This window comes from Columba livia, chromosome 30 (assembly GCF_036013475.1).
Source record: "Columba livia isolate bColLiv1 breed racing homer chromosome 30, bColLiv1.pat.W.v2, whole genome shotgun sequence".
NCBI lineage: Eukaryota > Metazoa > Chordata > Aves > Columbiformes > Columbidae > Columba > Columba livia.
Genome location: NC_088631.1, coordinates 441758 through 466094, shown reverse-complemented (window position 1 = coordinate 466094; position 24337 = coordinate 441758). Strand labels below are relative to the sequence as shown.

At 59.4% G+C, this 24337-nt stretch overlaps 2 protein-coding genes across 3 annotated transcripts; both read right to left on the bottom strand.

Annotated features, from left to right (window-relative positions):
• Positions 1-1109: 1109 nt before the first annotated feature.
• On the bottom strand, positions 1110-3617 carry LOC102089893 (microtubule-associated proteins 1A/1B light chain 3C). The gene is made up of 4 exons (XM_005512596.3): positions 3444-3617; positions 3296-3351; positions 3085-3191; positions 1110-1750 (listed from the first exon to the last, which is right to left on the bottom strand). Exons 1-4 carry the CDS (start codon positions 3493-3495, stop codon positions 1561-1563), a joined length of 405 nt encoding a protein of 134 aa, XP_005512653.1. The 5' UTR covers positions 3496-3617; the 3' UTR covers positions 1110-1560.
• A 4672-nt stretch (positions 3618-8289) lies between these two features.
• Positions 8290-23325, bottom strand: OLFM2 (olfactomedin 2). Of its 2 annotated transcripts, none has more exons than XM_065043876.1 (6): positions 23074-23325; positions 14935-15084; positions 13652-13807; positions 11525-11744; positions 10669-10775; positions 8290-9211 (listed from the first exon to the last, which is right to left on the bottom strand). In XM_065043876.1, the coding sequence occupies exons 1-6, from the start codon at positions 23128-23130 to the stop codon at positions 8534-8536; spliced, it is 1368 nt and encodes a 455-aa protein (XP_064899948.1). In that variant the 5' UTR covers positions 23131-23325; the 3' UTR covers positions 8290-8533. The 2 variants fall into 2 exon arrangements, with proteins under 2 accessions (XP_064899948.1, XP_064899947.1); XM_065043875.1 differs by lacking the exon at positions 23074-23325 and adding an exon at positions 19160-19354.
• Between the last annotated feature and the right edge of the window lie 1012 nt (positions 23326-24337).

Below are 24337 nucleotides of genomic sequence, written 5' to 3'. Positions count from 1 at the left end.
CGGCGAGGATGGATGGTGGAGGTCGCCCCCGTCCCCCCCATAATAAATGTTCTGTCTCTTATATCGCTCGTATTCCAGGTGGGTTTTGAGGTATTGGGTGGGAAATTAATGTATATGTAAAAATAATGGCAAGGGATTGAGCGGCTCCGTGGGGATTAATATAAACCCTGCCCTAACGAGCTCCCGGTTTTAATTACAGGGTGGCTGGGGTAATAGCATTGGGCTGTGTGTGTGCAAACACGAGCGACGCTGCTCGTTGGCTTTGACGAGTTAAATATGGGTTTGGTATAAAAGAGAAAGGGAAATCAATGGGATAAATCCGCGCTGCCTCGCGCTGAGGGAAACGCTGGTTTTGGGGTGAAAAGCGGGGAAAAAGGCTCAAATTGGGGTGAAGGGATGGGCAGTGCTGCCCCCCACCCCATTAGCACTGAGTAGATTGGTCCGGAGCCCCACAAAATGTTGTAAATATAGATTTTTTGAGCGTTTTGGGGGGAAATCAAGTCTGGGGGTGCTCAACCCCCTGCAAGGGTTGTGAGCACCAATTAACACCCCCCCACCCCCCCAAATAATACCTTTGTGCCCCAGCTCTGCCCTAATCCAGCCCCATAGCAAAACCCTGCTGTAAATTGGGGGCTGTATCACATTGGGGGGCACAGCTCCCCATCTCCATCCCTGCACGGGGCGGGGGGATCATCTCAACCCCCCCAGCCCAACAGGGAAGAGGCTCCTGGTGCTACAGCAGCTAATTTTAGAGCTTATTTATTAATGAAACGTGCATGAAATATTCACCCGGCGTGACCGTGCGCTTTACAGCAAGGGAAGCCTTCAATATTGAAGAGGCGTTTTGCAGCGTCACGCTTGGGTCTGACTCATCGCTTTAAGCCCGGCTTAGCTCTGCGGCGGGTCTAGCGACGTGCCCCGACATTATGGGGAGCTTTGGGGGGGGGTGAGCCCCACATTCTGCCCAGGGGAGCAGACCGGGGAGCTGCTTTTGCAATGGGGGGAGCAAAGTCCTCTCCCCTCTTTGCTCTTGCTCCCCTGATCCCCCCAGCACGGGGTCAAAGCCTCAAGGTTAAGCCTGGCTTTACACATTTAGCCAAGCAGAGGCATCAGATTCATTCTTTATTCCGCATCTCAAGAACACGGAGGCCGGAGCGGCAGCAAGAACAGACACGCAGCTTAACAAAAACCTACACAAACCATGAAATTCGCCATCCCTGATCCTGTTAGGAGAGGCTTTTAGAAGGAGCCTAAGTTTTCTAGGCGAGGAAGACAGGCTGTAAAGCCATTTAGAGAAAAATAACCTCCCCGTGGCTCAGAATAAACCAGCACCATCTTCTGCTGTCTTGGGAGGATAATTTGTGACTGAAGCCACAAGATTAAGGAGGCGTCGAGCGGAGTTTTTCAGGCCGTTACAAAGCTGAGCCCGTCAAACTGCAGCCATGGGGAAGATGAGGTTGTGCTGTATGTTTTAAGCCGAGTTTAGTGAGATCCATGCCCAGCCTCACCTGTGTCTGAGCCCGGGGACGAGCGGCCATGAGGACACGGTGGGTTTCGCGGTCAAGCGGCCGCCGGTTGGCAGGAGGAAGAGGCGCCGAACATCTCCTGGGAGGCATAAGTCAGGTAGAGAAAGCCGTCCTCGTCCTTGTTGTCCTGATACAGCTCCTGCATGGTCACGGCCATGTTGGGCAGCCCTTTGTTGTTCACCAGCAGGTAGAAGGTCTGGGAGGAGGCCAAACAGAGCCGCGTCCTGCCCAGGGCGAGTGGTAAAGACCCTCAAAATCAAGTCCAACCGCAACCCACCCCCGGCACTAAAATGGCCCCAAGAAGCTCCTCTGTTCACCCTCCAGTGATGGCAACTCCAGCACTGCCCTGGGCAGCCTGTTCAACGCCCCACAGCCCTTTGGGGAAGAAACCACCCCCAATTTCCACCCTCACCCTCCTTCTCCAGCCCCTTCCCAGCTCCGTTCCCTCCTCTCAACCCGTTCCAGCTCCTCAAGGGTTTTAATGGCGTGAGGTGACCCCAACACCCCTGAGGCCGCCAGTTGAGCCCTGAGGTGATTTGGGCGCCATTTTGAGCCCTGAGGTGACTCTGGTGTCCCTGGGACCACCATTTTGAGCCCTGAGGTGATTTGGGCGCCATTTTGAGCCCTGAGGGAATCCTGGTGCCCCTGGGGCCACTACTTCGTGTTTTGAGGTGATTTTAGTGCCATTTCATGTTTTGAGATGATCTTGGTGCCCCTGGTGCCACCATTTTGACCCTGAGGTGATTTTGGCGCCATTTTGAGCCCTGAGGTGATTCAGGCACCCCTGGGGCCACTACTTGGTGTTTTGAGGTGATCTTGTGCCCTTAGGGCTTCCATTTTGTGTTTTGAGGTGATTCTGGTGCTATTTCAATCCCTGATGTGATTCTGGTGGCACCATTTTGAGCTCTGAGGTGATCTTGGCGCCATTTTGGGTGGAAAAGCCCCTCAGGATCATCAAACCCAACCACAACCCAACTCCAGCACTAACCCATATCCCTGAGAACCTCATCTGAACCCTTTTTAAACCCCTCAAGTGATGGCGACTCCACTACTACCCTGGGCAACCTGTTCCAACACCCAACAACCCTTTTGGGGAGAAATCACCCCAAATTTCCACCCTCAACCTCCCCTGTGACATTTCCCCTCGTCCTAGATGTTGGTTCTTGGGAGAGATTTCAAGCAGAGCCCAAAGGTTTCAAGGCAGCGGCAACAGTGCTGCTCATTTGCATGGCTGCTAATCACCAAGCCCTAATTAGCGACTCACCTGTGCTGCAGGCTCTAGGAAAAGCGTTAATTGTTGCCTTTGATCCCAAGGAGGCTGCAGGAATTCCGCCATCAGGCTCCACATACATTGGCAAGCAAACACTCTTGGCTAATTGCAAAGACTAATTGCATTAGGCTAAGCCTAAACACTTGGCCCAGCGAAGCAAAAGCCTAAAGCAGCTTCCAAGCCAAGTTGTTTCACAGCACCAGGCTGGGTTTTTGTGCTGGTCCAGCTCTGCAGACCCCCCCTTACCCCAAACTACACCGTGACCACCCCGTGTCATTAACCCCTTACCGCAGGGTGACGGCAAACTGGGACAGCGGCAGGTCCTGGGCCACCAGGAACTTGGTCCTGCTCAAGGGGGGCAAGGTCTTCTCCTTCTGGTAGCGCTCCACAACCACCTGCGAGGCCAAGAAGACACTGTGGGGTGAAACTGGGGGGGTTCGGGACCCCTCTGGCAGGGGGACCCCAAGAAGATTTTAGCAAAGAGCCTCGCAGCCCTTACCGGGATCTTGTTGGGGTATTTGATGCGGATCTCGGTCACCTCGTGCATCCTGGTGGCTGCAGAAGAGAAGGACCAGTAAGTAAAGCCTCATCCCAGTAAGCAAAGCCCCGTCCCAGTGTCCCCCGCTCCCCTAATCCCAGTAACACACCGAGGCTTTTCCTCTGCTTGAAGGGGCGAGAACTGCTGTCGCATGGGTGCATCTTCGAGGAGGAGAAAGAGGAAGAAAAGGAGGAAGATCTGAGCCCTAACAGGGGCAGCTGCTGCTGACAGAGCTCCTAATATAGGCTCATCCTAATTTAGGCTCATCCTAATTTAGGCTTGTCCTGCCCCACCTGGGCTGGGTGGAGCTGGGCTGGTCAGCAGGGTAGTAGGATCTACTGGGATGGAGGAAGTAGGAGATTGATGATGATGATGATGATGATGATAGAAATGGAGAAGAGGAGGAGAGAAAATAGAAGAAGATATGAGGAGGAGAAGAAAATAGGAGAAAATAAGAGGAAATGAGAAGAGGACAAAGGAGAAAAGCGGAAGAGAGAAGGTGAGGAAATTACGCCGTGAGTTAATCGATGGCTCAAGGTGGGTATTGGAGAATAACCGATGGCTTGAGGTGGGTATTGGAGAATAATCGATGGCTTGAGGTGGGTATTGGGGAATAATTCATGGTTCAAGGTGGTGTTTGGAGGATAGTCAGTGGATCGAGGTGGTTATTGGAGCATAATCAGTGGTTTGAGGTGGTTATTGGAGCATAATCAATGGTCTGAGGTGGTTATTGGAGGATAATTCATGGTTGAGGTCATTATTGGAGGACAATTGATGGCTCGAGGCCGTTATTGGAGGATAACCAACGGCTCAAGGCGGTTATTGGAGGATAACCAATGGCTCGAGGCGGTTATTGGAGGATAACCAATGGTTCAAGGTGGTTATGGGAGGATAATTCATGGTTCAAGGTGGTTATGGGAGGATAATCGATGGTTCAGGGAGGACGGTGCTTGGTGGACACCACCCCCACCACATCCCCCCCCGGCGTGCGTTATCCCGACAGTTTAATCCGGTGCCGTGATTTACCGACGCTCCATAAACCACCAGCGATTCCCTCACCTTCCAAAGACAAATTAGACCCCATTACACAATTAGACCCCATTTATCTTCTTATATCCACCTGTATATTTATGTTTTATTTCTTTTCCCTCATTTTTCTCCCCGTGCTTCCACCACTGGAAGAAATAAAAGCAAAGTAGCAACCCAGGCCATTAAAACATGCCGGAGACCTAAGTAAGCCTCGCTTAAATCACTTTTCTTTGCCAGAACGGGTCTCCATTTGAATCTCCATTTGAAATTAGTTCATTAACAGCGAGCATCTATTATTTAGCGGCTTAATTTCCAGCTATCGCCGCTGCAATCCCGCCTCGGCACGGCGATGCGATGCTTTCATTAGCACCGGCTAATTAATTAAAGATAAGGGGGAATTGGTTTTCCCCATTGGAAGGGGGTAGGGGGGCGGGTTTTTTACATAAATTAAAATTAAAATTAAAACTCTTTGATTTATTTCCAGTCTCACATTAAATATTAAAGTGGGATTGGGGGGTCATAGGAGATTTGGGGTCCCCAATAGTCTGGATTTCATTACTTTTTGGTGTATGGTCAGTTATAAGGTGTATAACACCCCCCTATAGATTACCTATAGATATTATAGCTGTGTGGATTATAGGTAAGGGTCCTATATATCATAGATAATATGTGTATATTATCACTAAGCTTTCTATATACTATAGATAATATATATTAGTACTATATTATTATATCTTATAGATAATACTTCTATACGTTATAGATAAGACTTCTATACATATAGATAATATGTATATTATAGATAGGATTTTTGTGTATTATAGCTAATATGCATATTATAGGCAAGATTTCTAGATATTATATTAATATTCTGTGATATTATAGATAATATGTAGATATAGAGAAATTATAGATATCATAGAATAATAGATTATGCTAAATTATAGATTATAGATACTATAGAGATATTATAGAGAAGATTTCTTCATATTATAGAAAACATATTATAGATATTAGAGATATACTGTATATTCTAGCTGAGGTTTCTGCCTATTATCACTAATATATGTATATTCTATATGAGGTTTCTGCCTATTATCACTAATATATGTGTATTCTAGCTGAGATTTCTGCCTATTATCACTAATATATGTATATTCTGTATGAGGTTTCCAGCTCTTTCTGTACATTTCCAGCAACCCAGCGCAGGGAGGACCCTCCGTATCCCCCCCAACCCATCAATTTGGCAGCAGGGGATCCCCCAACCCATTAATTAACCCCGCTGAGGATAATTGGCCGTAACCCACCCCCGTAATAAACCCACCGGGGGGGTGCAACCGAGGCCTTAAAACCCTTTATTTCCCTTTTCCATCCTATTTTAGCGCCGCCGGCCATCGATAAACCCTCAATTATTGAGCTGTGCGTGGGGAGGGGGGTCCGGCGGGGGGCGACGACTCCGCCTGACGAGCGTTGATCCCGGGGGGGGGGATTTGCTGACGCTTTAATGACGAAGCCAATTATTAACAAGAGCGAGGGATGGGTGGGGGGTCCCGGCATCCACCGTACCCCTTTCTATGGGGAAAACAGCTGAAATAGTGTGGAAACCCCTTTATTTAAGGCGCCGCAGCCCCCCCCCCCCCCGCCCCGAACTCATCCCCAGCTGAATAACCAATTCACGCCACTTCTCCTCCGGAATGCCAAGCAGCTGGAAAAACCCAGCCTGCAGGAGCCGGGGCTGCTTGCCAGCAGAGTTTCTCCACATTTCAGGGTATTTAGTGCTCTGGGTTATGTTTTGCACCCCCCCCACACCTTTATTTTGTAGCCGAATAAATAGCGGCACAAAGGAAATAATGTTTTGGGGGGTTTTAAAGGGTTTTTTGGTGCCGTAGGTACCGACTGAATGTGACTCGAGAAGCAGCTGCACTGCAGCACTGGGGGGGACGGGGCTCCAGTCCCCCCTCTAATGGCACCCAAGGGATGCAGGGAAGGGGACCGAGGTTCTGGTGTGACACGGGGTGGCATCGTCCTTGTCCCCGTGCGCCGGAGGCTCAGCCCCATCAGTCTTTGGCAGCGCTGCGGTGGCATTTGGGGAGATGGCGAGGGGACCGAGGTCCAGAGACCTGCGGTGGTGGCCGGTCCCGTGGGGGACACTGAGATGGGATGGGAATGGGATGGGGATGGGGATGGGAATGGGATTGAGATGGGAATGGGGATGGGATGGGAATGGGGATGGGATGGGAATGGGGATGGGATGGGAATGGGGATGGGATTGAGATGAGAAAGGGATGGGGATGGGAATGGGGATGGGATGGGGATGGGATTGAGATGAGAAAGGGATGGGGATGGGAATGAGGATGGGATGGGATGGGGATGGGATTGAGATGAGAAAGGGATGGGGATGGGAATGGGGATGGGATGGGGATGGGATTGAGATGAGAAAGGGATGGGGATGGGAATGAGGATGGGATGGGATGGGGATGGGATTGAGATGAGAAAGGGATGGGGATGGGAATGGGGATGGGATGGGGATGGGATTGAGATGAGAAAGGGATGGGGATGGGATTGAGATGAGAAAGGGATGGGGATGGGGATATGGATGGGATGCGAATGGGATGGGATGGGATTGAGATGAGAAAGGGATGGGGATATGGATGGGGATGGGACATTGGGATGGGAATGGGAATGGGGATGAGGATATGGATGGGAATGGGATGGGGATGGGATTGAGATGAGAGGGATGGGGATGGGGATATGGATGGGAATGGGATGGGGATGGGATTGAGATGAGAAAGGGATGGGAATGGGATGGGGATGGGACATTGGGATGGGGATATGGATGGGAATGAGATTGGGATGACAATAGGAATGGGAATTGGGATGGGAATATGGATGGAAATGGATGGGAATGGGATTGGGATGACAATAGGAATGGGAATTGGGATGGGAATATGGATGGGAATGGGATTGGGATGAGAATAGGAATGGGAATCAGGATGGAAATGGGGATTGGAATATGGATGGGAATGGGATGGGAATGGGATTGGGATGAGAACAGGGATGGGAAGGGGGATGAGAAGGGAGTAGCGATGGGAATATGGATGGAAATGGGATGGGAATAGGGATGAGGATGGGGGTGTGGATGGGAATGGGGATGTGGATGGGAATGGGATTGAGATAAGAATAGGGATGGGAATGGGATTGGGATGAGAATAGGGGTGAGGATGGGAATTGGAATGGTAATGGGAATACGGTTGGAAATGGAATGGGAATGGGATTGGGATGAGAACAGGGATGGGAATGGGATGAGAATAGGGATGAGGATGGGAACGGGAAAGGAACGGGAGGGATGGGGGTATGGATGGGAATGGAAATCAGAATGGGAATGGGATTGGGAAGAGCCGTGGAGAATGGGAGCAGCCCCCAAACCTGCTCATCTCGCACACACATGGCTGATGGGATTAGTGGGAATTATCCCGTGTTCCTCCCTCCTTTGGAGGAGCCTCGACGTGCCCCAGCACTCCCAGCCCCAATTTGGGGCTCCAGGGCCGCACCAGCCCCCCCTTTTCCCTGCCCAAAAGTCCCCAGGACTATGGGGACCCAGCAACATTGAGGTGACCTCTGGGGGCTTCACCCCCTCCCCGCTGCCCCATGGGTGCTCAGTTTTGGGGTGCAGGGGCTGCTCCCCCCCTTGCCGCAGCTTCGCTATGATTTCCCTTCCCTTCCCTTCCTCCTGGCTGTAATTTCCCCAGCGCCGCACCCGCATGCATTAAACATGCCCATAAACAACGACTCTGGCTGCCGGCGCACATCTGGAGAATACAGGATGCGGGGAAGGGAGGGGGGACCGGGGCGCCAAGCACCAAATAGAAATAACCCTTTAAAACATAAAAAAAATCAGGGAAAGAAAAGCAGCAGCACGAGCCCCATCGACCGACGAGACCGTTTTTTATTTGCCATCAAAATAAAGCTGTAAATTGGAAAAGAAATCAGACAATTTAAAAGAACTGAGTTCAGCTCAAATGAAGGCGGAAGATCCATGCGCCATGAACCAAATAAATGAATAAAATACAAATCAAAGAGGAGGAAGAGGAGGAGGAGGAAGGCTCCGTCCCCTCGAGAACGGCTATAAGGCTGAAGTGTAGAAAAATAAGAGCCGGGGAGAGCGAGCGGTCACAGCTCCCCCGACGTCTTTATGACGTGGAACAGCGTGACGTTGTAGATGACCTGGTGGCCGTTGTTCCAGGTGTACAGCACCCTCTCCCGCGGGTTGTAGTCCAGCATGGATATGTGGGAATACTGGTTGTGGAAGGGAATATCCGTGTACTCGTAGCTGGAAGTGTTTGTGTAGTAGGCGAAATAGATCTTGGCGCCGGCGAGGTGGGAATTGGTGACGTAGAGCGTGCCGCAGATCATGAAGGACTCGCCGGCGCTGCGTTTGGGGTACCCCGTGTCCCAGCTCCGCAGCACCTCCAGCGTCTGGGGGTCCACCCGGCTCACCACGATGTTGCCGGCGTTCTGGTTGGTGGTGTAGACGGCCCACAAGCCGCTCTCATCCACCATGAAGTCGATGTCGGAGAAGCCACCCCAGGAATAGGGGAAGGTGTTGTTGTAGCCGGCGCCGGCGAGGCTGCGCTGCACCAGGACGCTGCGGGAGCGGAAGTGGTACTTGACGGCGATGTTGCTCTGGTATTTGTTGTAGTAGAGGGACCCGTTGAAGACCACGTGGCCGGTGCCGGCCCAGGGATGCGGCAGGAGGTGCTGCACGAAGTTCTGCCCCGTCACGAAGTCGTTCAAGGTCCGAAACTCCAAGACGCGCCGGCCCTTGTAGTAGCCGTCCATGTACCACACCTGCGGCGGGCTCGGGTTAGGGGGGCCCGGCCCAAACGGGGTGCCCACCCCCAGCGAGATGGGCTCCCCCCCTGCACATGCAGCCCTTCACACTCCGGGATGCAACGTTTTCCTGGCTTCCCCCTTTAACCACGTTTTCTGCTCTTTCTGAGATCAATTCTTGGCTAATTTTTAATGAGGGTGCGGACACCCCGGCGAGCGTGCACAAGGGTGCAAACAACCTGGTGACCGTGCACAGGGGTGCAGGCACCCTGATAAGCATGCACAAGGGTGCAAGCACCCCAGCAAGCGTGCACAAGGGCGCAGGCACCCCAGTGAGCATGCACAAGGGTGCAAGAGCCTGGTGACCATGTACAGGGGTGCAGGCACCCTGGTAAACATGCAGAAGGGTGCAAGAACCCTGGTGACCATGCACAAGGGTGTGGGCACCCCGGCGAGTGTGCACAGGGGTGCAAGAACCCCGGTGAGCGTGCACAGGGCTGCAAGAACCCCAGTGAGCGTGCACAGGGGTGCACAAGGGTACAAACAACCTGGTGACTGTGCACAGGGGTGCAGGCACCCTGGTAAGCGTGCACAAGGGTGCGGGCACCCTGGCAAGCGTGCACAAGGGTGCACGAACCCTGGCGAGCGTGCACAAGGGTGCAAGAGCCCTGGTGACCATGCACAGGGGTGCAAGAGCCCCGGCAAGCATGCACAAGGGTGCAAGCACCCCAGTGAACACGCACAAGGGTGCAAACAACCTGGTGACCATGCATAGGGGTGCGGGCACCCCGGCAAGCGTGCACAAGGGTGCAAGGACCCTGGCGAGCGTGCACAAGGGTGCAAGGACCCTGGCGAGCGTGCACAAGGGTGCGGGCACCCCGGCGAGCGTGCACAAGGGTGCAAACAACCTGGTGACCATGCACAGGGGTGCAAGCACCCTGGTAAGCATGCACAAGGGTGCAAGAGCCCTGGTGACCATGCACAGGAGTGCAAGAGCCCCGGCGAGTGTGCACAAGGGTGCAAACAACCTGGTGACCATGCACAGGGGTGCAAGAACCCCAGCAAGCATGCACAAGGGTGCAAGCACCCCGGTGAACATGCACAAGGGTGCAAACAACCTGGTGACCATGCACAGGGGTGCAAGAACCCCGGCAAGCATGCACAAGGGTGCAAGCACCCCAGTGAACATGCACAAGGGTGCAAACAACCTGGTGACCATGCACAAGGGTGCAAGCACCCCAGTGAACACGCACAAGGGTGCAAACAACCTGGTGACCGTGCACAGGGGTGCAGGCACCCTGGTAAGCATGCACAGGGGTGCAGGCACCCTGGTAAGCATGCACAGGGGTGCAGGCACCCTGGTGAGCGTGCACGTGCAGGATGCACCCCAGAGAGTGTGCACCGAGGTGCGTGCACCCCAGGGAGTGTGTCGGAAGGTGCTGTCCCCAGCGTCCCCGCGGGGCTGTGTCGCTCACCCGGCTGTCGGCGCTGGGCGTCATCGTGTCCGTCATCCACGACCCGAAGCGCGAGCCCGACGCTCGGATGGTGATGGGGTTGCTGACGCCCGTCAGCTTCCCGCAGCCTGCGGGGGGAGAGAAAGAGCTTGGAATTGGGGGGGTGGGGGCACCCAGGACCGCGACACTGCCCGGCGAGCATCTCACACCCAACAGGGACCCCCCGGGAGCCAACGGGGACAAGGGACAGGGCAGCGGGATGGGGGTGCTGAAAGAAGAGACACCGCCGGACCCACTTTTTGCACAGGAGGGGGATCGTACCCACTTTTTGCACAGGAGGGGGGATCGTACCCAGTTTTGCATGGGGGGGATCATACCATTTTTGCACAGGAGGGGGAAATCATACCCAGGTTTTGCACAGGATTGGGGGGTCATACCCAGTTTTGCATGGGGGGGATCATACCATTTTTGCACAAGAGGGGGACCGTACCCAGTTTCTGCACAGGATGGGGGGATCATACTCAGTTTTGTACATGAGGGGGACCATACCCCCTTTTTGCACTGGAAGGGGATCATACCATTTTTGCACAGGAGGGGGGACCGTACCCAGGATCATACCCAGGTTTTGCACAGGAGGGGGGATTGTACCCAGTTTTTGTACAGGAGGGGGATCATACCCACTTTTTGCACAGGCTGGGGGGATCGTACCATTTTTGCACAGGAGGGGGAAATCGTACCCAGGTTTTGCACAGGACAGGGACCGTACCCAGGTTTTGCACAGGAGGGGGATCATACCATTTTTGCACAGGAGGGGGATCGTACCCAGTTTTCGCACAGGACGCAGGGACCGTTTTTGCATGGGGGGGGGGAACCATACCCAGTTTCTGCATGCAGGCGTGCAGCCGAGCCTCCAGCATCAGCACCCGCTGCTGCAGCTCCTCGTAGTCGTAGGCGCCCATCTCCTCCTGGATGGCCAGCAGGCTCCCGGACAGGTTCCGCACCTCCTCCTTCAGGTGCACGATCAGCCGCGTGTCCGCCTTGTACTGATCCAGGACGGGCAGCAGGGGCAGCAGCTCCGTCATCTTGTCCTTCAGCTCCTGTTTAAGGGGTGCAAGAGGAAAGAAAACCAACCAAACACACCCCCCTGGCTTAAACAAAGCCCCATCCTGGAGGCTGGTGCTGCTTCTGTCCGTCTGTCCATCTCTCCGGGGGTAACCAGGAGCTTTCCAGCCCCGACCGCAGCCTCGTTAACACACCAGGGACAAGCCCTATTCCCTGGGTTGGTAATTAATAGCAATTACAAGGCTTCGCAGCTTGCGAGCGTGCGGGTGATCGATCACCGGCGCTGTCGCCGAGGGGAACCGAGCAGGATCCGGCCCCAGCGGGGTCTGTGCACGGAGCGATGCAGCAATGAGAGCAACAGGCAGAGCTGCGCGCCGGGGGTGCAGAATCCCCGCTTATCCGAGCGCAAGGAGGAGGTTAAGAGGTTAAGCTTGGCCTAGGAGGCTGGTCCTGGCTGTGAGCAGCTCCGCCAAGTCTCCTTTGCTCAAGGATGCTCTAAATCCACCGTCCCACGGCCCCGTGGGTTTTCACGGGAACATGGCGCCTTCCCTCCCTCATCACCTTTAATTTTGGGCTGGATTTTGGGCCAGCATTCCCGTGCCCCCCCAGCCGCGGGGCTCAGCACCTCCTGCTGTGCTTAAACCAGCCCAGACATCCGCTGTTTAATCAATGCCTCATCTCCACAGCTGTCAGCGTCCACCCGAGCATCCTCCAGCGCCAAGAACCAGCGGCTCCCGAGACACAAACGCTCTTTAGCTGTCAGGACCAAGCTCCGAGCTTCCCAAAATAAACCGGTGCCCCAGCGGGGGGGCAGGCGATGGGATTGCTGGGGGGTGCGGGGCCGCCGCAGCATCGCCTCGCAGGCTCCATCGATCGGCACACGGCGCCCGTCAGGTGGGAATCGTGGCTTTGCCGGGGAAGAGCTGTGTTTTGTTTAATTAGAGGTGTCGATTCGCAGCCAGATGGGCTGGGAATTGGCCATCTCTGCTGTTCTATCACTGCCACGGCTCCCCCTCCATCCCCCCGAGCCCGCAGCACCCAGGGAGGTGGCAGAATGTGGCCCTGGGGATGGGTTGTCTTGTCTGAGCACCTTCTCCTGCACCGCACCCACTCTCCACACTCAGGGCCCACAGGGATGCTCGGCCTTGGGGACACCACAGGGACACTCGGCCCCTGGACCACTGCAAGGATGCTCAGCTCTAGGGACACCACAGGGATGCTCGACCCTGGGGACACCACAGGGATGCAGTGTCAACCCTGGGGACACCGCAGGGATGCTCGACCCTGGGGGCACCGCAGGGACACTCGGCCCCTGGACCACTGCAAGGATGCTCAGCTCTAGGGACACCACAGGGATGCTCGACCCTGGGGACACTGCAGGGATGCAGTGTCAACCCTGGGGACACCACGGGGATGCTCGACCCTGGACCACTGTAGGGATGCTCGACCCTGGGGACACCGCAGGGTTGCAGTGTCAACCCTGGGGACACCGCAGGGATGCTCAGTCCTGGGGACACCACAGGGACCCTTGGCCCCTGGACCACTGCAAGGATGCTCAACTCTAGGGACACCACAGGGATGCTCGACCCTGGGGACACCGCAGGGACGCTCGGCCCCTGGACCACTGCAAGGATGCTCAACCCTGGGGACACCGCAGGGACTCTCAGCCCTGGGGACACCACAGGGACACTCGTTCCCTGGACCACTGCAAGGATGCTTGACCCTGGGGACGCTGCAGGGATGCAGGTCAACCCTGGGGACACCGCAGGGACACCACAGTGATGCTCATCCCAGGGGACACCGCAGGGATGCTCAGCCCCCGGCCCACCCAAAGCAGGACCCTTCCCAGGATGCCCACCCATGTCACCACGTGCCCGTCCCCACCGTGCCAGCAGGTCCGGGGGGGTGCAAGCACCTCGTCGGGGGGGCCGCGCGGGCTCACCTGGAAGCTCTTGGCGTTGAGGCTCCGCTGGCTCTCAGCGGCCACCTTGAGCCGCGAGTCCAAGCCCTTCATCAGCGACTCGGTGTTGCGCACGTACTGCAGGTCCCGGTACGTCCGCAGGTCCAGCACCTCCATGGACTGCGAGATGTTCTGCACCTGCGGGGCGGGACGGGGGGTTAATTACCCCTTGGGCTAATTAACAAACCCTCTACAGCACCGAGAATTTGGGGTGTGGAGGTAGGAAGGGGATGGGGAAGGTGGGGACACGGAAACGCAGGACGGGCATCTTCCATCTCCACCGCGCCGGCATTTATCTAAACGCTTGTGATAAAACTCTTCCCCCCGCATCTTTAACATATAAAATAACGTGGTTTACTCATCCTTCTTCAGCTCCTATTTGCTTTCTTAACCCACCCGAGCGCACATTTCTATGAGCGTTCATTCTTTAATTCCATCTGCCGCAGCCGGCAAAGTTATTATATTTCCAGGCTTCCAAATGGTGCGAACGTGGCCGTGCGCCTCAAACGGTTATTTATTTATGAGCGCCGGTATTTACGGTGCCGCCGCATCGGGAGGGAGCTGCTCGAGAGGCGGCTTTGCGGCACGGTATAATGAAAGTTTAATGGGGTTTGCGGTGCGGACGTGTGAAAACAGGGCGGGGGGGACTAAATGAGGGGAGGGGAAGGTGCGTGGAATCTGTTGATCGGCCCGAAAGGATCACGAGTGAGCTGGAGGAGATTTGGGAACGTCCTATGGAATACAAAACCTCGTATGGATCTCAATGTGTTTTGGATGCGATCGGTGTCCTGGATTCCTGATTCAGATGTGGGTTAAGAAACCGATTGTAATTATTGTGTTGGTAACTGTTCTATTCATATGTTACACCGTAACATGTGGTGGTTGTGTTGCAGTCACTCGAATAGCTTAGAAAAGATGGGAGATATATACATATATATATATGTGCATACATTCAGTCCCAAAGGTGGGAATTGTAGTCGTTACCACTTAAAGGAATGAATCCTGTTGGCAGAATCCTCTTGGTTTTAGGTCAGTCTGCTCCTCTACCAAAGACAGAGCGACTTGCAAAACACCCAATCAGGAATTAACAAGAAACAATAGTAATTAGTAATAAACAACACCTCGTCTCTGTGCGCTCAGATTCAACCGGATCGCACACAGCGAAGAACCCTGGGTTTGGGACGACAGGCAAGGCTGTGTGTCCACCAATTAACAGCCTCGTTAGCGGGTTGGTGATGCCAATTAACAGCTGATTAACCGCTCACCTTCTCCATGAGCTGGCGGAGCTGGTGGCTGCGCAGGTCGCGGGAGCAGGTGCCCTGCACGGGGATGACGGCCGTGCAGAGGCATTTGCCGTCGGGCGCTTGCGCTGAGGTGTAAACCTGCCAGCCCTCGTCGGGGCTCTGGAAAAGGGTCTGCGGGAGAGATAACGGGGTGTCAGAGCCCCCCAAGGGTGCTGGAGCCCACACCGGGCTCCCCACGCCCACCCGGGCTCCCCAAAACCCACAGGGCTGGCGCCGCCTTGGTGAGACACCGGAGCAGCCTTGTCACCCGTGTGGGGACAAGCCAGCAAGGGGATGGGGTTCCGGCATCAGGGTGAGCACCCCAAACCCTTCCTGAAGTGCCACAGCACCGTCACCATCCCCGCTCGGTGCCGGCAAAGCGCATCTGCTCCAGAATACGGCGATTTCAGCTTCCCGCAAGCCCCGTGCTGGCCGCAAAACGACGGTGGGATGGGAGGGAATGGGGAGGAAATGCTCTTCATCATCTTACGCTGCTCTCCATCATCCCCACGGCTCCTCGTCGTCTCCCACCACTCTCCATCGTCTCCCACCACTCCCCATCGTCATCTTCCACCGCTCTCCATCATCCCCATGGCTCCTCATCATCTCCCACCGCTCTCCATCATCCCCATGGCTCCTCATCATCTCCCACCGCTCTCCATCATCTCCCACCGCTCTCCATCATCTCCCACCGCTCTCCATCATCTCCCACCGCTCCCCATCATCTCCCACCGCTCCCCATCATCTCCCACCGCTCCCCATCATCCCCATGGCTCCTCATCATCTCCCACCGCTCTCCATCATCTCCCACCGCTCCCCATCATCTCCCACCGCTCCCCATCATCTCCCACCGCTCCTCATCATCTCCCACCGCTCTCCATCATCCCCATGGCTCCTCATCATCTCCCACCGCTCTCCATCATCTCCCACCGCTCTCCATCATCTCCCACCGCTCTCCATCATCTCCCACCGCTCTCCATCATCCCCATGGCTCCTCATCATCTCCCACCAGCCAGCACCATGTCCCTCCTCTTCCTCCCACAAACCCAGCCCATTATTTCCCCCTAATTGAATTAACGAGACAGGAACTTGCTCCACAACACCATTTCATACAAGTACAAATTGCTAATTCCTTCTTCCCCTTGAATTTTGGGTCCCTTTGGGGAAATACCAGCACACCCCCCTGCACCCCAAGTTGGGGGTGCCCACCGCACGCTCCCTCTCCCCCCATTTCACCCGGCTCCTAAAAACCACGCAGAGATATAAAGAAACACCCCCCTCTCCCTCCCCTTGGGTGATTTATTCGCGCCGTAACGCGGCGTTTTTGCGCTGGGCCATTTAGCATTTCATGGGTAATTCATAATTATTAATTATGGAAATCAAGAGCACGCTCGTCGCTCTCCGAGCGCCTTCTGTGCCGAGCCGGGCGAAGATAAATGACCCGCTCCCCATAACAAGCCGGGGACGACGCTTTGCTTTACACGCGGTGGTTTTAACGTCGTGTTTCCCATCGGAAGGGATTTATTGGACCAAACACCGTTCTCCAGCCTCCAAAATAAATTAACCGGCGGCGTAAAACTCGCCTTTAAGTGGGTAAATTGCTGCGTTATCGCCGGGGGGGCTAAATAGAGGGTTTATTCCAGCGGAGACGGAGCCGACCCCGGTGACGAGTCACATCGGGGGGCAACAAACCCTTAGGAAGGCGCCGGCCGCTCGCTATGGCAGGTGGATTAAATTAATGAGCAATTATCGGCAATACATATTGGGAAGGGCAGTGCGTGGCACAACCGGGGTCCCCACGGCACAACCTCCCACCCCCATGCTCCCGGAATCATCCTGGGCACCAAAACCTTCATTTCTCCCCCCAAAACACAACCGCCTACTGAAATTAAAGCCAAGGCGGGCAGAGCATCCGCAGTCATCAAGGAGCCGTTTCGCCTTCGCCGGGACCCGTCTGGCCGCGCCATAAATACTTGATAGAGGGCTAATGAATAATTAACAGCAGGCAGCTGCCTGTGGCGGGCAGGATGCGGGCGGCGCTCGGAGCCAAACGGCGCCGAGACCCCGCGGTCCAGCCCGGGATGCAGGTGAGCATCCATAGGCCAGAGCCAGCCCCCCGGGGGGATGCTGTCCTGCATCCAGCCCCCCCGCCATGCAGATATAACACCCCCCCAGGATGGAGGGGATGGCTGGGGGTGCGGGGCAGCCCTGGCGGCTGCGGCTCGGCGCCCGCCGGCGCTCTGATGAGGTTAAACGCAGGCTGTGCAATCTGTCGCTGGGTTATTAATTAGAGCTCCCTGGGCAAGATGCCGGAGCCGGAGAGGAGAAATTGCTGACACCCCAGGAGCCGGGACCTGGAGGGGGGGCTGTGAAGCACCCCCACCCTCCCACGGGGTCCCCAAGAGTCCCCGCTCAGCCCCTTGGCTCAGCAAAGCGCCGTGGAGGGGGGCGCGGGGGCAGCACGAATGGGGTGCACCCCAAATCAGTATGGGGGGGATGCAAGAGCCCCTCGGTGTCTCTACCCCCTCATGATGGAGCCGCTGCAGATGCTCCGCTTGCTCCCCATCACCTTGTTCCTCCATGGGAAGGTGGGAGCTGCTGATTGCTCCGGGGTCCCCAAAAGTGGGTGTTCCCAAAAGCGGGGGTCCCCAAAAGCCAGGGGTCCCAGGGGGCCAAGCAGATGGGACCAGCCAGGCCAGGCCTGGGTAAGCCCAGCTCTGGGTGTCCGGGCAGAAACGGAACCGCTGTTTTCTAGGAAGGGGCTTCGGGACCCCCAAAACAACAGCAAAAGGCCCTGCCAGCCAAAGCCTGGAGGATAGAACCAGTTTTGGGTAAGCTCGGCTCATCTCAGCAGGGAAAAGCCCCGCTTTGCTAAACCCAGGTGGGAGATCAGCCCCGTGGGCGGCTGTGCCCGTTCCAGCCGCGTCGGCCGCGCTGCTGCCCGGTGATTAATGGTTTTACACCCAACGCCGAAGAGTGATTAATGATTAGGCAATTATCGGAGAGCGGCGCCCGCGTTACCCCGAGCGCCGCTAATTGCCCTGCAACATGATTGCCTGTTTGGTGGGGATGATGGCGAAGGCCACCGCGCTCATCCTCTGCAGAGGGTCGCTTGGGAATCGACCCCCCAAAACGATCCCGAGGGATCCCCGGGATCCCGCTGCATTGAAGGCTGCGGGGAAAGAGCCTCATGGTTTGGTAGAGCCGGGGGGGCGGGGAGCAGCTTGGTGACCCCCCCAATGACTCTGGGGGGTCACTGCTGGGAGTAGGGGGGTCCAGATGGGCTGTGCCAGCGTCTTCCTTCAACACCCCCAAACTGCATCACACCCCCCCCATAACCGCGATTGGCACAAGCACCCCCATGGGCAGCATTCCCCACAGTGACCCCCCCCCCCCCCCCAAAATGGGGAGCCCCGGTAGCTCTGGCTACCGTGGGGTGGGGGGTTCTCACCACAAAGGACCCCGGTGTCCCCCACTGGGTGCCAACCAGGCCCCACCACCCCCACCCCAGCCCCTGCAGCATCACCCAGAGCTCAGCCCAGCCCCCCAAAACCTGCCCCCCCCCCAGGTCCCAATTGGTTTCACACCCCACATCCACCCCCGCTCTCCCATGGGTGACACCAGTCTGGAGACCCCCAGGGCAAATTTGGGGTGTCCCTGCCTTGGGGCGGGGGGGTCACCCATCGTTCCTATTCAGGAGCCCCCCCCAGAGCCAACACCACTTGGTCCAGTCCCCCCCCCAGCCCCTGGGAACTACCCAGCTCAGATGTACCAGGGGAAAGATGGGGGGCTCCTGACCCCCCTGGGGGGGGGTCTCCTCTATTGGGCGACTCATCCCCCTGACACCACCGCGTTGGGGGGGTCCCTGGTGCACCCTGCTTGGGGGGGGGGCGCTGGGAAGGGGATCCCTGCGCCCTGGCCTCAGAATGCAGGGGGGGGTCCCCACGCCGGGGGAATCCCCAGCAAAGTGGGGGGGTCCTGTATCCTGGGGAAAGCGCAGGAAGGAGGATGGGGGGGGTGCCCGGGGGAAGGCGCAGTGGGGAAGCGAGGGGGGGGTCCCGGTGTGCGACATCCCGGGGTCACCCCGCCCGCCGGTGCCGGTTTCAGTGGCGCAGCTCCGCGCATCCCCCCCCCACAACCCCGCAACCCCTCTTCCCGCCCCCCCCCCCCCCCCAACACCGGTACCCGCAGTACCGGGCCGACTCACGATCTTCTCGGAGGTGCCGGCCCGGGACACGGCGGTGCCGTTGAGCCCCACGAGCGACGGCAGCGTCTGGGACATCCAGTTGGTGACCATGGCCATGGTGCTCAGCACGGCCCCGATCTTCAGCAGCGGCACCGTCATGTCGCCGTCGCCGCCGCATGCCCATCACAGCCCCCCCTCCCGCCCCCCCCGCCGCCGCTGCCTCCCCGCCCGCCGCCCGGTGCCCACCGGGGCGAACCGCGCACCGGCCGCGCCGCCTGCGGAGCCCCCGCGCCGCGCTCGCCCTTTTAACGGGGCCGGCGCCGCTCCGGAGTGACGTCGGCGCCGCTGGCCCCCGGCCAGCCCGGTACGGCCCCGCTTTGGGGCGGGTCTGCTCGGAACGGCTTGGGATGGAGCCCCGGGAGGGGGCGGGAGTGGGATGGGGTGGGGTGGACCAGCCGGTTCGGGGTGGTCCCGGTTCGGGATGATCCCGGTTCGGGGGGTCTCAGCTGGTCCCGCTTCGGGGTGGTCCCGGTTCGGAATGATCCCGGTTCGGGGAGTCTCAGCTGGTCCCGGTTCGGGCTGATCTCGGTTCGGGGAGTCTCAGCTGGTCCCGGTTCGGGCGTTCCAGCTGATGCCGCTTCGGGATGGTCCCGGTTCGGGGAGTCTCAGCTCGTCCCGGTTCGGGATGATCCCGGTTCGGGGAGTCTCAGCTGGTCCCGGTTCGGGGTGGTCCCGGTTCGGGATGGTCTCGTTTCGGGGGTTCCAGCTGGTCCCGGTTCGGGACGGTCCCGGTTCGGGAATCCCAGCTGGTCCCGGTACGGGGTGATCCCAGTTCGGGATGATCCCGGTTCAGGGTGGTCCCACCCAGTCTCGGTTCGGGATGATCCCAGTTCGGGGGTCCCAGCTGGTCCCGGTTCGGGATGGTCCCGGTTCAGGGTGGTCCCACCCAGTCTCGGTTTGGGATGGTCCCGGATCGAGATGATCCCAGTTCAGGGAGATCCCGGTTTGGGGTGGTCCCGGTTCGGTCCGTCCCGGTTCGGGATGGGTCCAGCTCAGGGTGATTCCACCGGCTTCCAGTTCGGGGTGGTCCCGGTTCGGGGGGTCCCAGCAGATCCCGGTTCGGGATGATCCCACCCAGCTCCCTTTGGACCGGCCCCGTACGGACCGGGCCGGGGTTCCCCGGGGGACCCCCAGACAGCCCCGGCTTGGGGGGGCAGGAGCCCCCCCCCAAGCACCCCTGAGACCCCCAAGGTCCCCCCAGACCCCCCAAATCCTCCTCTCCATCCTCAGCCCCCACAGCCGCGGGGACCCTCCCCATGGGTCCCCCGGGGTCCCCCAAACCCTCTGCCTGTGGGTGTCCCCCCCTCCCGCGCCCCCCCCCAGGACCCCCGAGGTTTGGAGCGTCCTCCCCCCGTTCGTGTCGCCGTCCCGCGTGTCGCAGTCCCACAGCGCCACCGCGTGGGGACACCCACGCACAGCACACGGGGGACCACGGGGAACACCCCTTCCCCCCCACCCGCCCAAACAGCCCCCTCCCCACGCGGGTTTTGGGGGGGACTCCTGACACCGGCTCGGGGAGGGCACCCGCAGGGACAATTGTCCCCGTGTCCCCAGGGACAAGGCCCTGGTGGGTGTGGACACCCAGGAGGGACCGAAGCGGGGGGGCTCACATCTGAGACCCCCCCCCTTAAGTACCCAGGGACCCCCCGATTGGGGATCGGGCCCCACGGGGGGATCCACGCTGGGTGCAGCCACCACCCAAGGTGGGGTCCCCACGCTCTGCCCCCCAACAGTGCAGTTGCCACTTAAGGACCCATTTTTGGGGGGGGTGACCCCAAAGCCATAGGGTGGGGCTTCCAACCCCCCCCTCCCCCATGTCCCTACTGCTACAAGCCCTGTGTCCCATGGGGACACCCACAGGGCACCCACGGGGACACCCATGGGGACACCCATGGGGACACAGAGCAGAGCAGCCGTTTAGGGGGGAAAGGGGGAACAACGAGACCCCCCCCGGGGCTCCCCAGGCCCCATCCAGCACCCACATCCCGTCACCCCCCGGATGAGCCCCCGGGTGGGTGGCACCCACAGGACCGGGGTCCCACAGCAGCCCCGTCACCTGGGGCTTGGGGACACGAGCAGGGGAGACCTGTGGGGCTCCGGGGGGGGACAGGGACACCCAGGGTGTCCCCAAACCAGCTGTGTCCCCATGGGGAGTCCCCAAACCAGCCGTGTCCCCAGAGCGGGTCCCCAGACCAGCCGTGTCCCCATAGTGGGTCCCCAGAACAGCTATGTCCCCATGGGGAGTCCACAAACCAGCCCTGTCCCCATGGGGAGTCACCAAACCAGCCCTGTCCCCATAGCGGGTCCCCAGACCAGCCGTGTCCCCATAGTGGGTCCCCAGAACAGCTGTGTCCCCATGGGGAGTCCCCAAACCAGCTCTGTCCCCATGATGAGTTCCCAAACCATCTGTGTCCCCATAGCGGGTCCCCAAACCAGCCTTGTCCCCATGGGGAGTCACCAGACCAGCCCTGTCCCCATAGTGAGTCCCCAAGCCAGCTGTGTCCCCATGGCAAGTCCCCAAAACAGCTGTGTCCCCATAGTGAGTCCCCAAGCCAGCTGTGTCCCCATGGGGAGTCCCCAAAGCAGCTGTGTCCTCATGGTGAGTCACCAAACCAGCCGTGTCCCCATGGGGAGTCACCAGACCAGTCCTGTCCCCATAGCGAGTCCCTAATCCAGCTGTGTCCCCATGGCAAGTCCCCAGACCAGCCGTGTCTCGACAGCGATTCCCCAGACCAGCCTTGTCCCCATAGTGGGTCCCCAAACCAGCCGTGTCCCCATGGCGAGTCCCCCAAACCAGCTGTGTCCCTATAGTGAGTCACCAAACCAGCTCTGTCCCCAAACCATCCACGTCCCCATGGTGGGTCCCCAGACCAGCCGAGGGGGTTGGGAGGATGGAGGCAGCCCCGGGGTCTGGAGGGGACACGGGGACACGGAGCTCCGTCCTCGCACTCTTGCCCCTTGGCACCTCCTCACCCTGCCACCGCTGCCCCGGCACGCGGGCGCTGGGACGGCGTCACCCGCGGTGTCACCGGGAGGTGGTGGCGGATTCACTGGGACACGGCGCACAACCCTGTGGCACCCGCGCAGCTGCCAGCGCCGGGCACAGCTGGAGCACAGCTGGCTCTGGGTGACGAGGAGGAGGCCGGTGCTGCTGCGGTGGCAGCTCTCAGGGCACCCATGTCACCCCCTGTCCCCCCCGGCAGCTCAGCCCAGCGCAGAGGGCCCCAAGCCCACTTGGGGTGCACCCATGGGTGCCTGTTCCCCCCTGGCTGGGCTGGATGCACCCACAACCCCGCGGTGTCCCCAGGGTGGGGACAGCTGGCACCCCGTGTCCACGCGGGTGTTGGGGACAGCCCGGGGGTGTGTGGTGTGACCCGGGTGACATGGGACAGATCCAGGCCATTGTGTGACATCGGGACAAACCCTTCACCCTCGGTGGCCACGTGTTGGTCCCACCAGAGCCACCTGTCACCCATGTGTCCCCATCGCTGGGATGGGGCGGGTGCCCCAGCGTCCAGGGTGCAGTCCGGGCCCCCCCAGGGGTGTCAAGGGAGGGGACATTCCACTGTCCCCACCCAGGTGGCACCGCAGGGGACATTCCACTGTCCCCGCCACAGGCACCCCAGGAGGGCATCGGGACCCCGGGGCTTCACCCAGCGCCCACCTTGCACCCAGCGCCACCCGCAAACCCCCCCAGCGTCCCCCAGCGGGCGCCTCGGGGTGCCCGGTGTCCCCCGGTGTCCCCATCGCGGGGACACACCCATGGCGGGTCCCGGCATCCCCACCGGCCCCGCTGCCAAACGGGCATCCCCGGGGGAGCTGCGGGCAGCGCCCGGCCCCCCCCCGGCCCGCCGTGTCCCCCCGCCCGCCCTCACCTGCATCGCGGGGGAGCCGGCGGAGAGGAGGAGGAGGAGGCCGGGGAGGAAGCGCATCCTGCAGGCACCGACCCCGCCGGAGCCGCCTCACCGGGGGCGCTGCCGGAGGAGCCTCAGCGGGCCGGGGCCGCTCCCCCCGCCGCTCCCGGAGCCGCTCCCGGAGCCGCTCAGCGCCGCCGCAGCCGCATCCCCCGGCCGGGCCCCGCAGCCGCCGCCGCCGCCGCCGCCGCCGCCGCCTTTCTCGCGCCCCCGCCCCGAGCGGGCCCCGCGCGGCACCGGCTGCAGCCGCCGCACCGGCCCCGGTGCAGGGGGCGGCGCGCCCGGTACGGGAGGCTGGAGGAGCCGGGGGGAACCGGGCCGGGCTGGGAGGAAGCGAACCGGGATGGACCGGGAGGGAGGGAGGGAGGGAGGGGGCGGCCAAGCGTGTGTGTCCCCCCCCGCTACCCGTGTCCGCCCCCCGCTACCCGTGTCCCCTTCCCGGTACCCGAGTCCCCCTCCCGGTATCTGTGTCCCCCCGGTACCCGTGTCCCCTTCCCGGTATCCGTGTCGCCCCCCCGGTATCCGTGTCCCCTTCCCGGTATCCGTGTCCCCCTCCCCGGTACCCGTGTCCCCTCCCCGGTACCCGTGTCCCCTCCCTGGTACCCGTGTCACCCCCGCTACCCGTGTCACCCCCGCTACCCGCATCCCCCTCCCCGGTATCCGTGACCCCCTCCCGGTACACGTGTCCCTCCTCCCGGTACCCACATCCCCCTCCCCGGTACCCGTGTCCCCTCCTTGGTATCCGTGTCCCCTCCCCGGTACCCGTGTCCCCCCGGTACCCGCAGCCCGGCCCCGGGGATGCGCGGGGGACGCAGCGGGACGGACGGTCCCACGGGTGGGGCGGCCCCGGGTCCCCTCGCTGTGTCCCTGGGGAGGGACGTTTGGGGGGGGGGATTAGGTGGGCAGCGCCGGGTCCCCCCTCCAGGGATCCTGGGGATGGAGGTTTAGGGGGACAACTCCGGGTCCCCTCTTCTGTTCAGGGTCCCCTCTGTGGGGTCTCTGGGGATGAAGGTTTTGGGGGGGGGACTAGGGAGCCCCCCAGGTTCCCTCTCCTGCTCTGGGTCCCCTCCCCAGGGTGGCTGGGGATGAAGGTTTTGGGGTCCCCACCGGGTCCCCCCTCCTGTCCTGGGGTCACCAGGGATGGAGGTTTGGGGGGAACAGTGAGGGGATCCCCCCCGGTCCCCTCTCCTGTCCTGGGGTCCCCTGGGATGGAGGTTTGGGGGGG

Coding starts and splice junctions, on each gene's coding strand:
- LOC102089893 (XM_005512596.3), bottom strand. CDS start 3,495: ATGCACCCATGCGACAGCAGTTCTCGCCCCTTCAAGCAGAGGAAAAGC. Junction 3,352..3,443: donor CAAGCAGAGGAAAAGCCTCG/GTGTGTTACTGG, acceptor TCTCTTCTGCAG/CCACCAGGATGCACGAGGTG. Junction 3,192..3,295: donor AATACCCCAACAAGATCCCG/GTAAGGGCTGCG, acceptor TTGGCCTCGCAG/GTGGTTGTGGAGCGCTACCA.
- OLFM2 (XM_065043875.1), bottom strand. CDS start 19,297: ATGACGGTGCCGCTGCTGAAGATCGGGGCCGTGCTGAGCACCATGGCC. Junction 15,085..19,159: donor CCGGCACCTCCGAGAAGATC/GTGAGTCGGCCC, acceptor TCTCTCCCGCAG/ACCCTTTTCCAGAGCCCCGA. Junction 13,808..14,934: donor TCCGCCAGCTCATGGAGAAG/GTGAGCGGTTAA, acceptor CCCGCCCCGCAG/GTGCAGAACATCTCGCAGTC.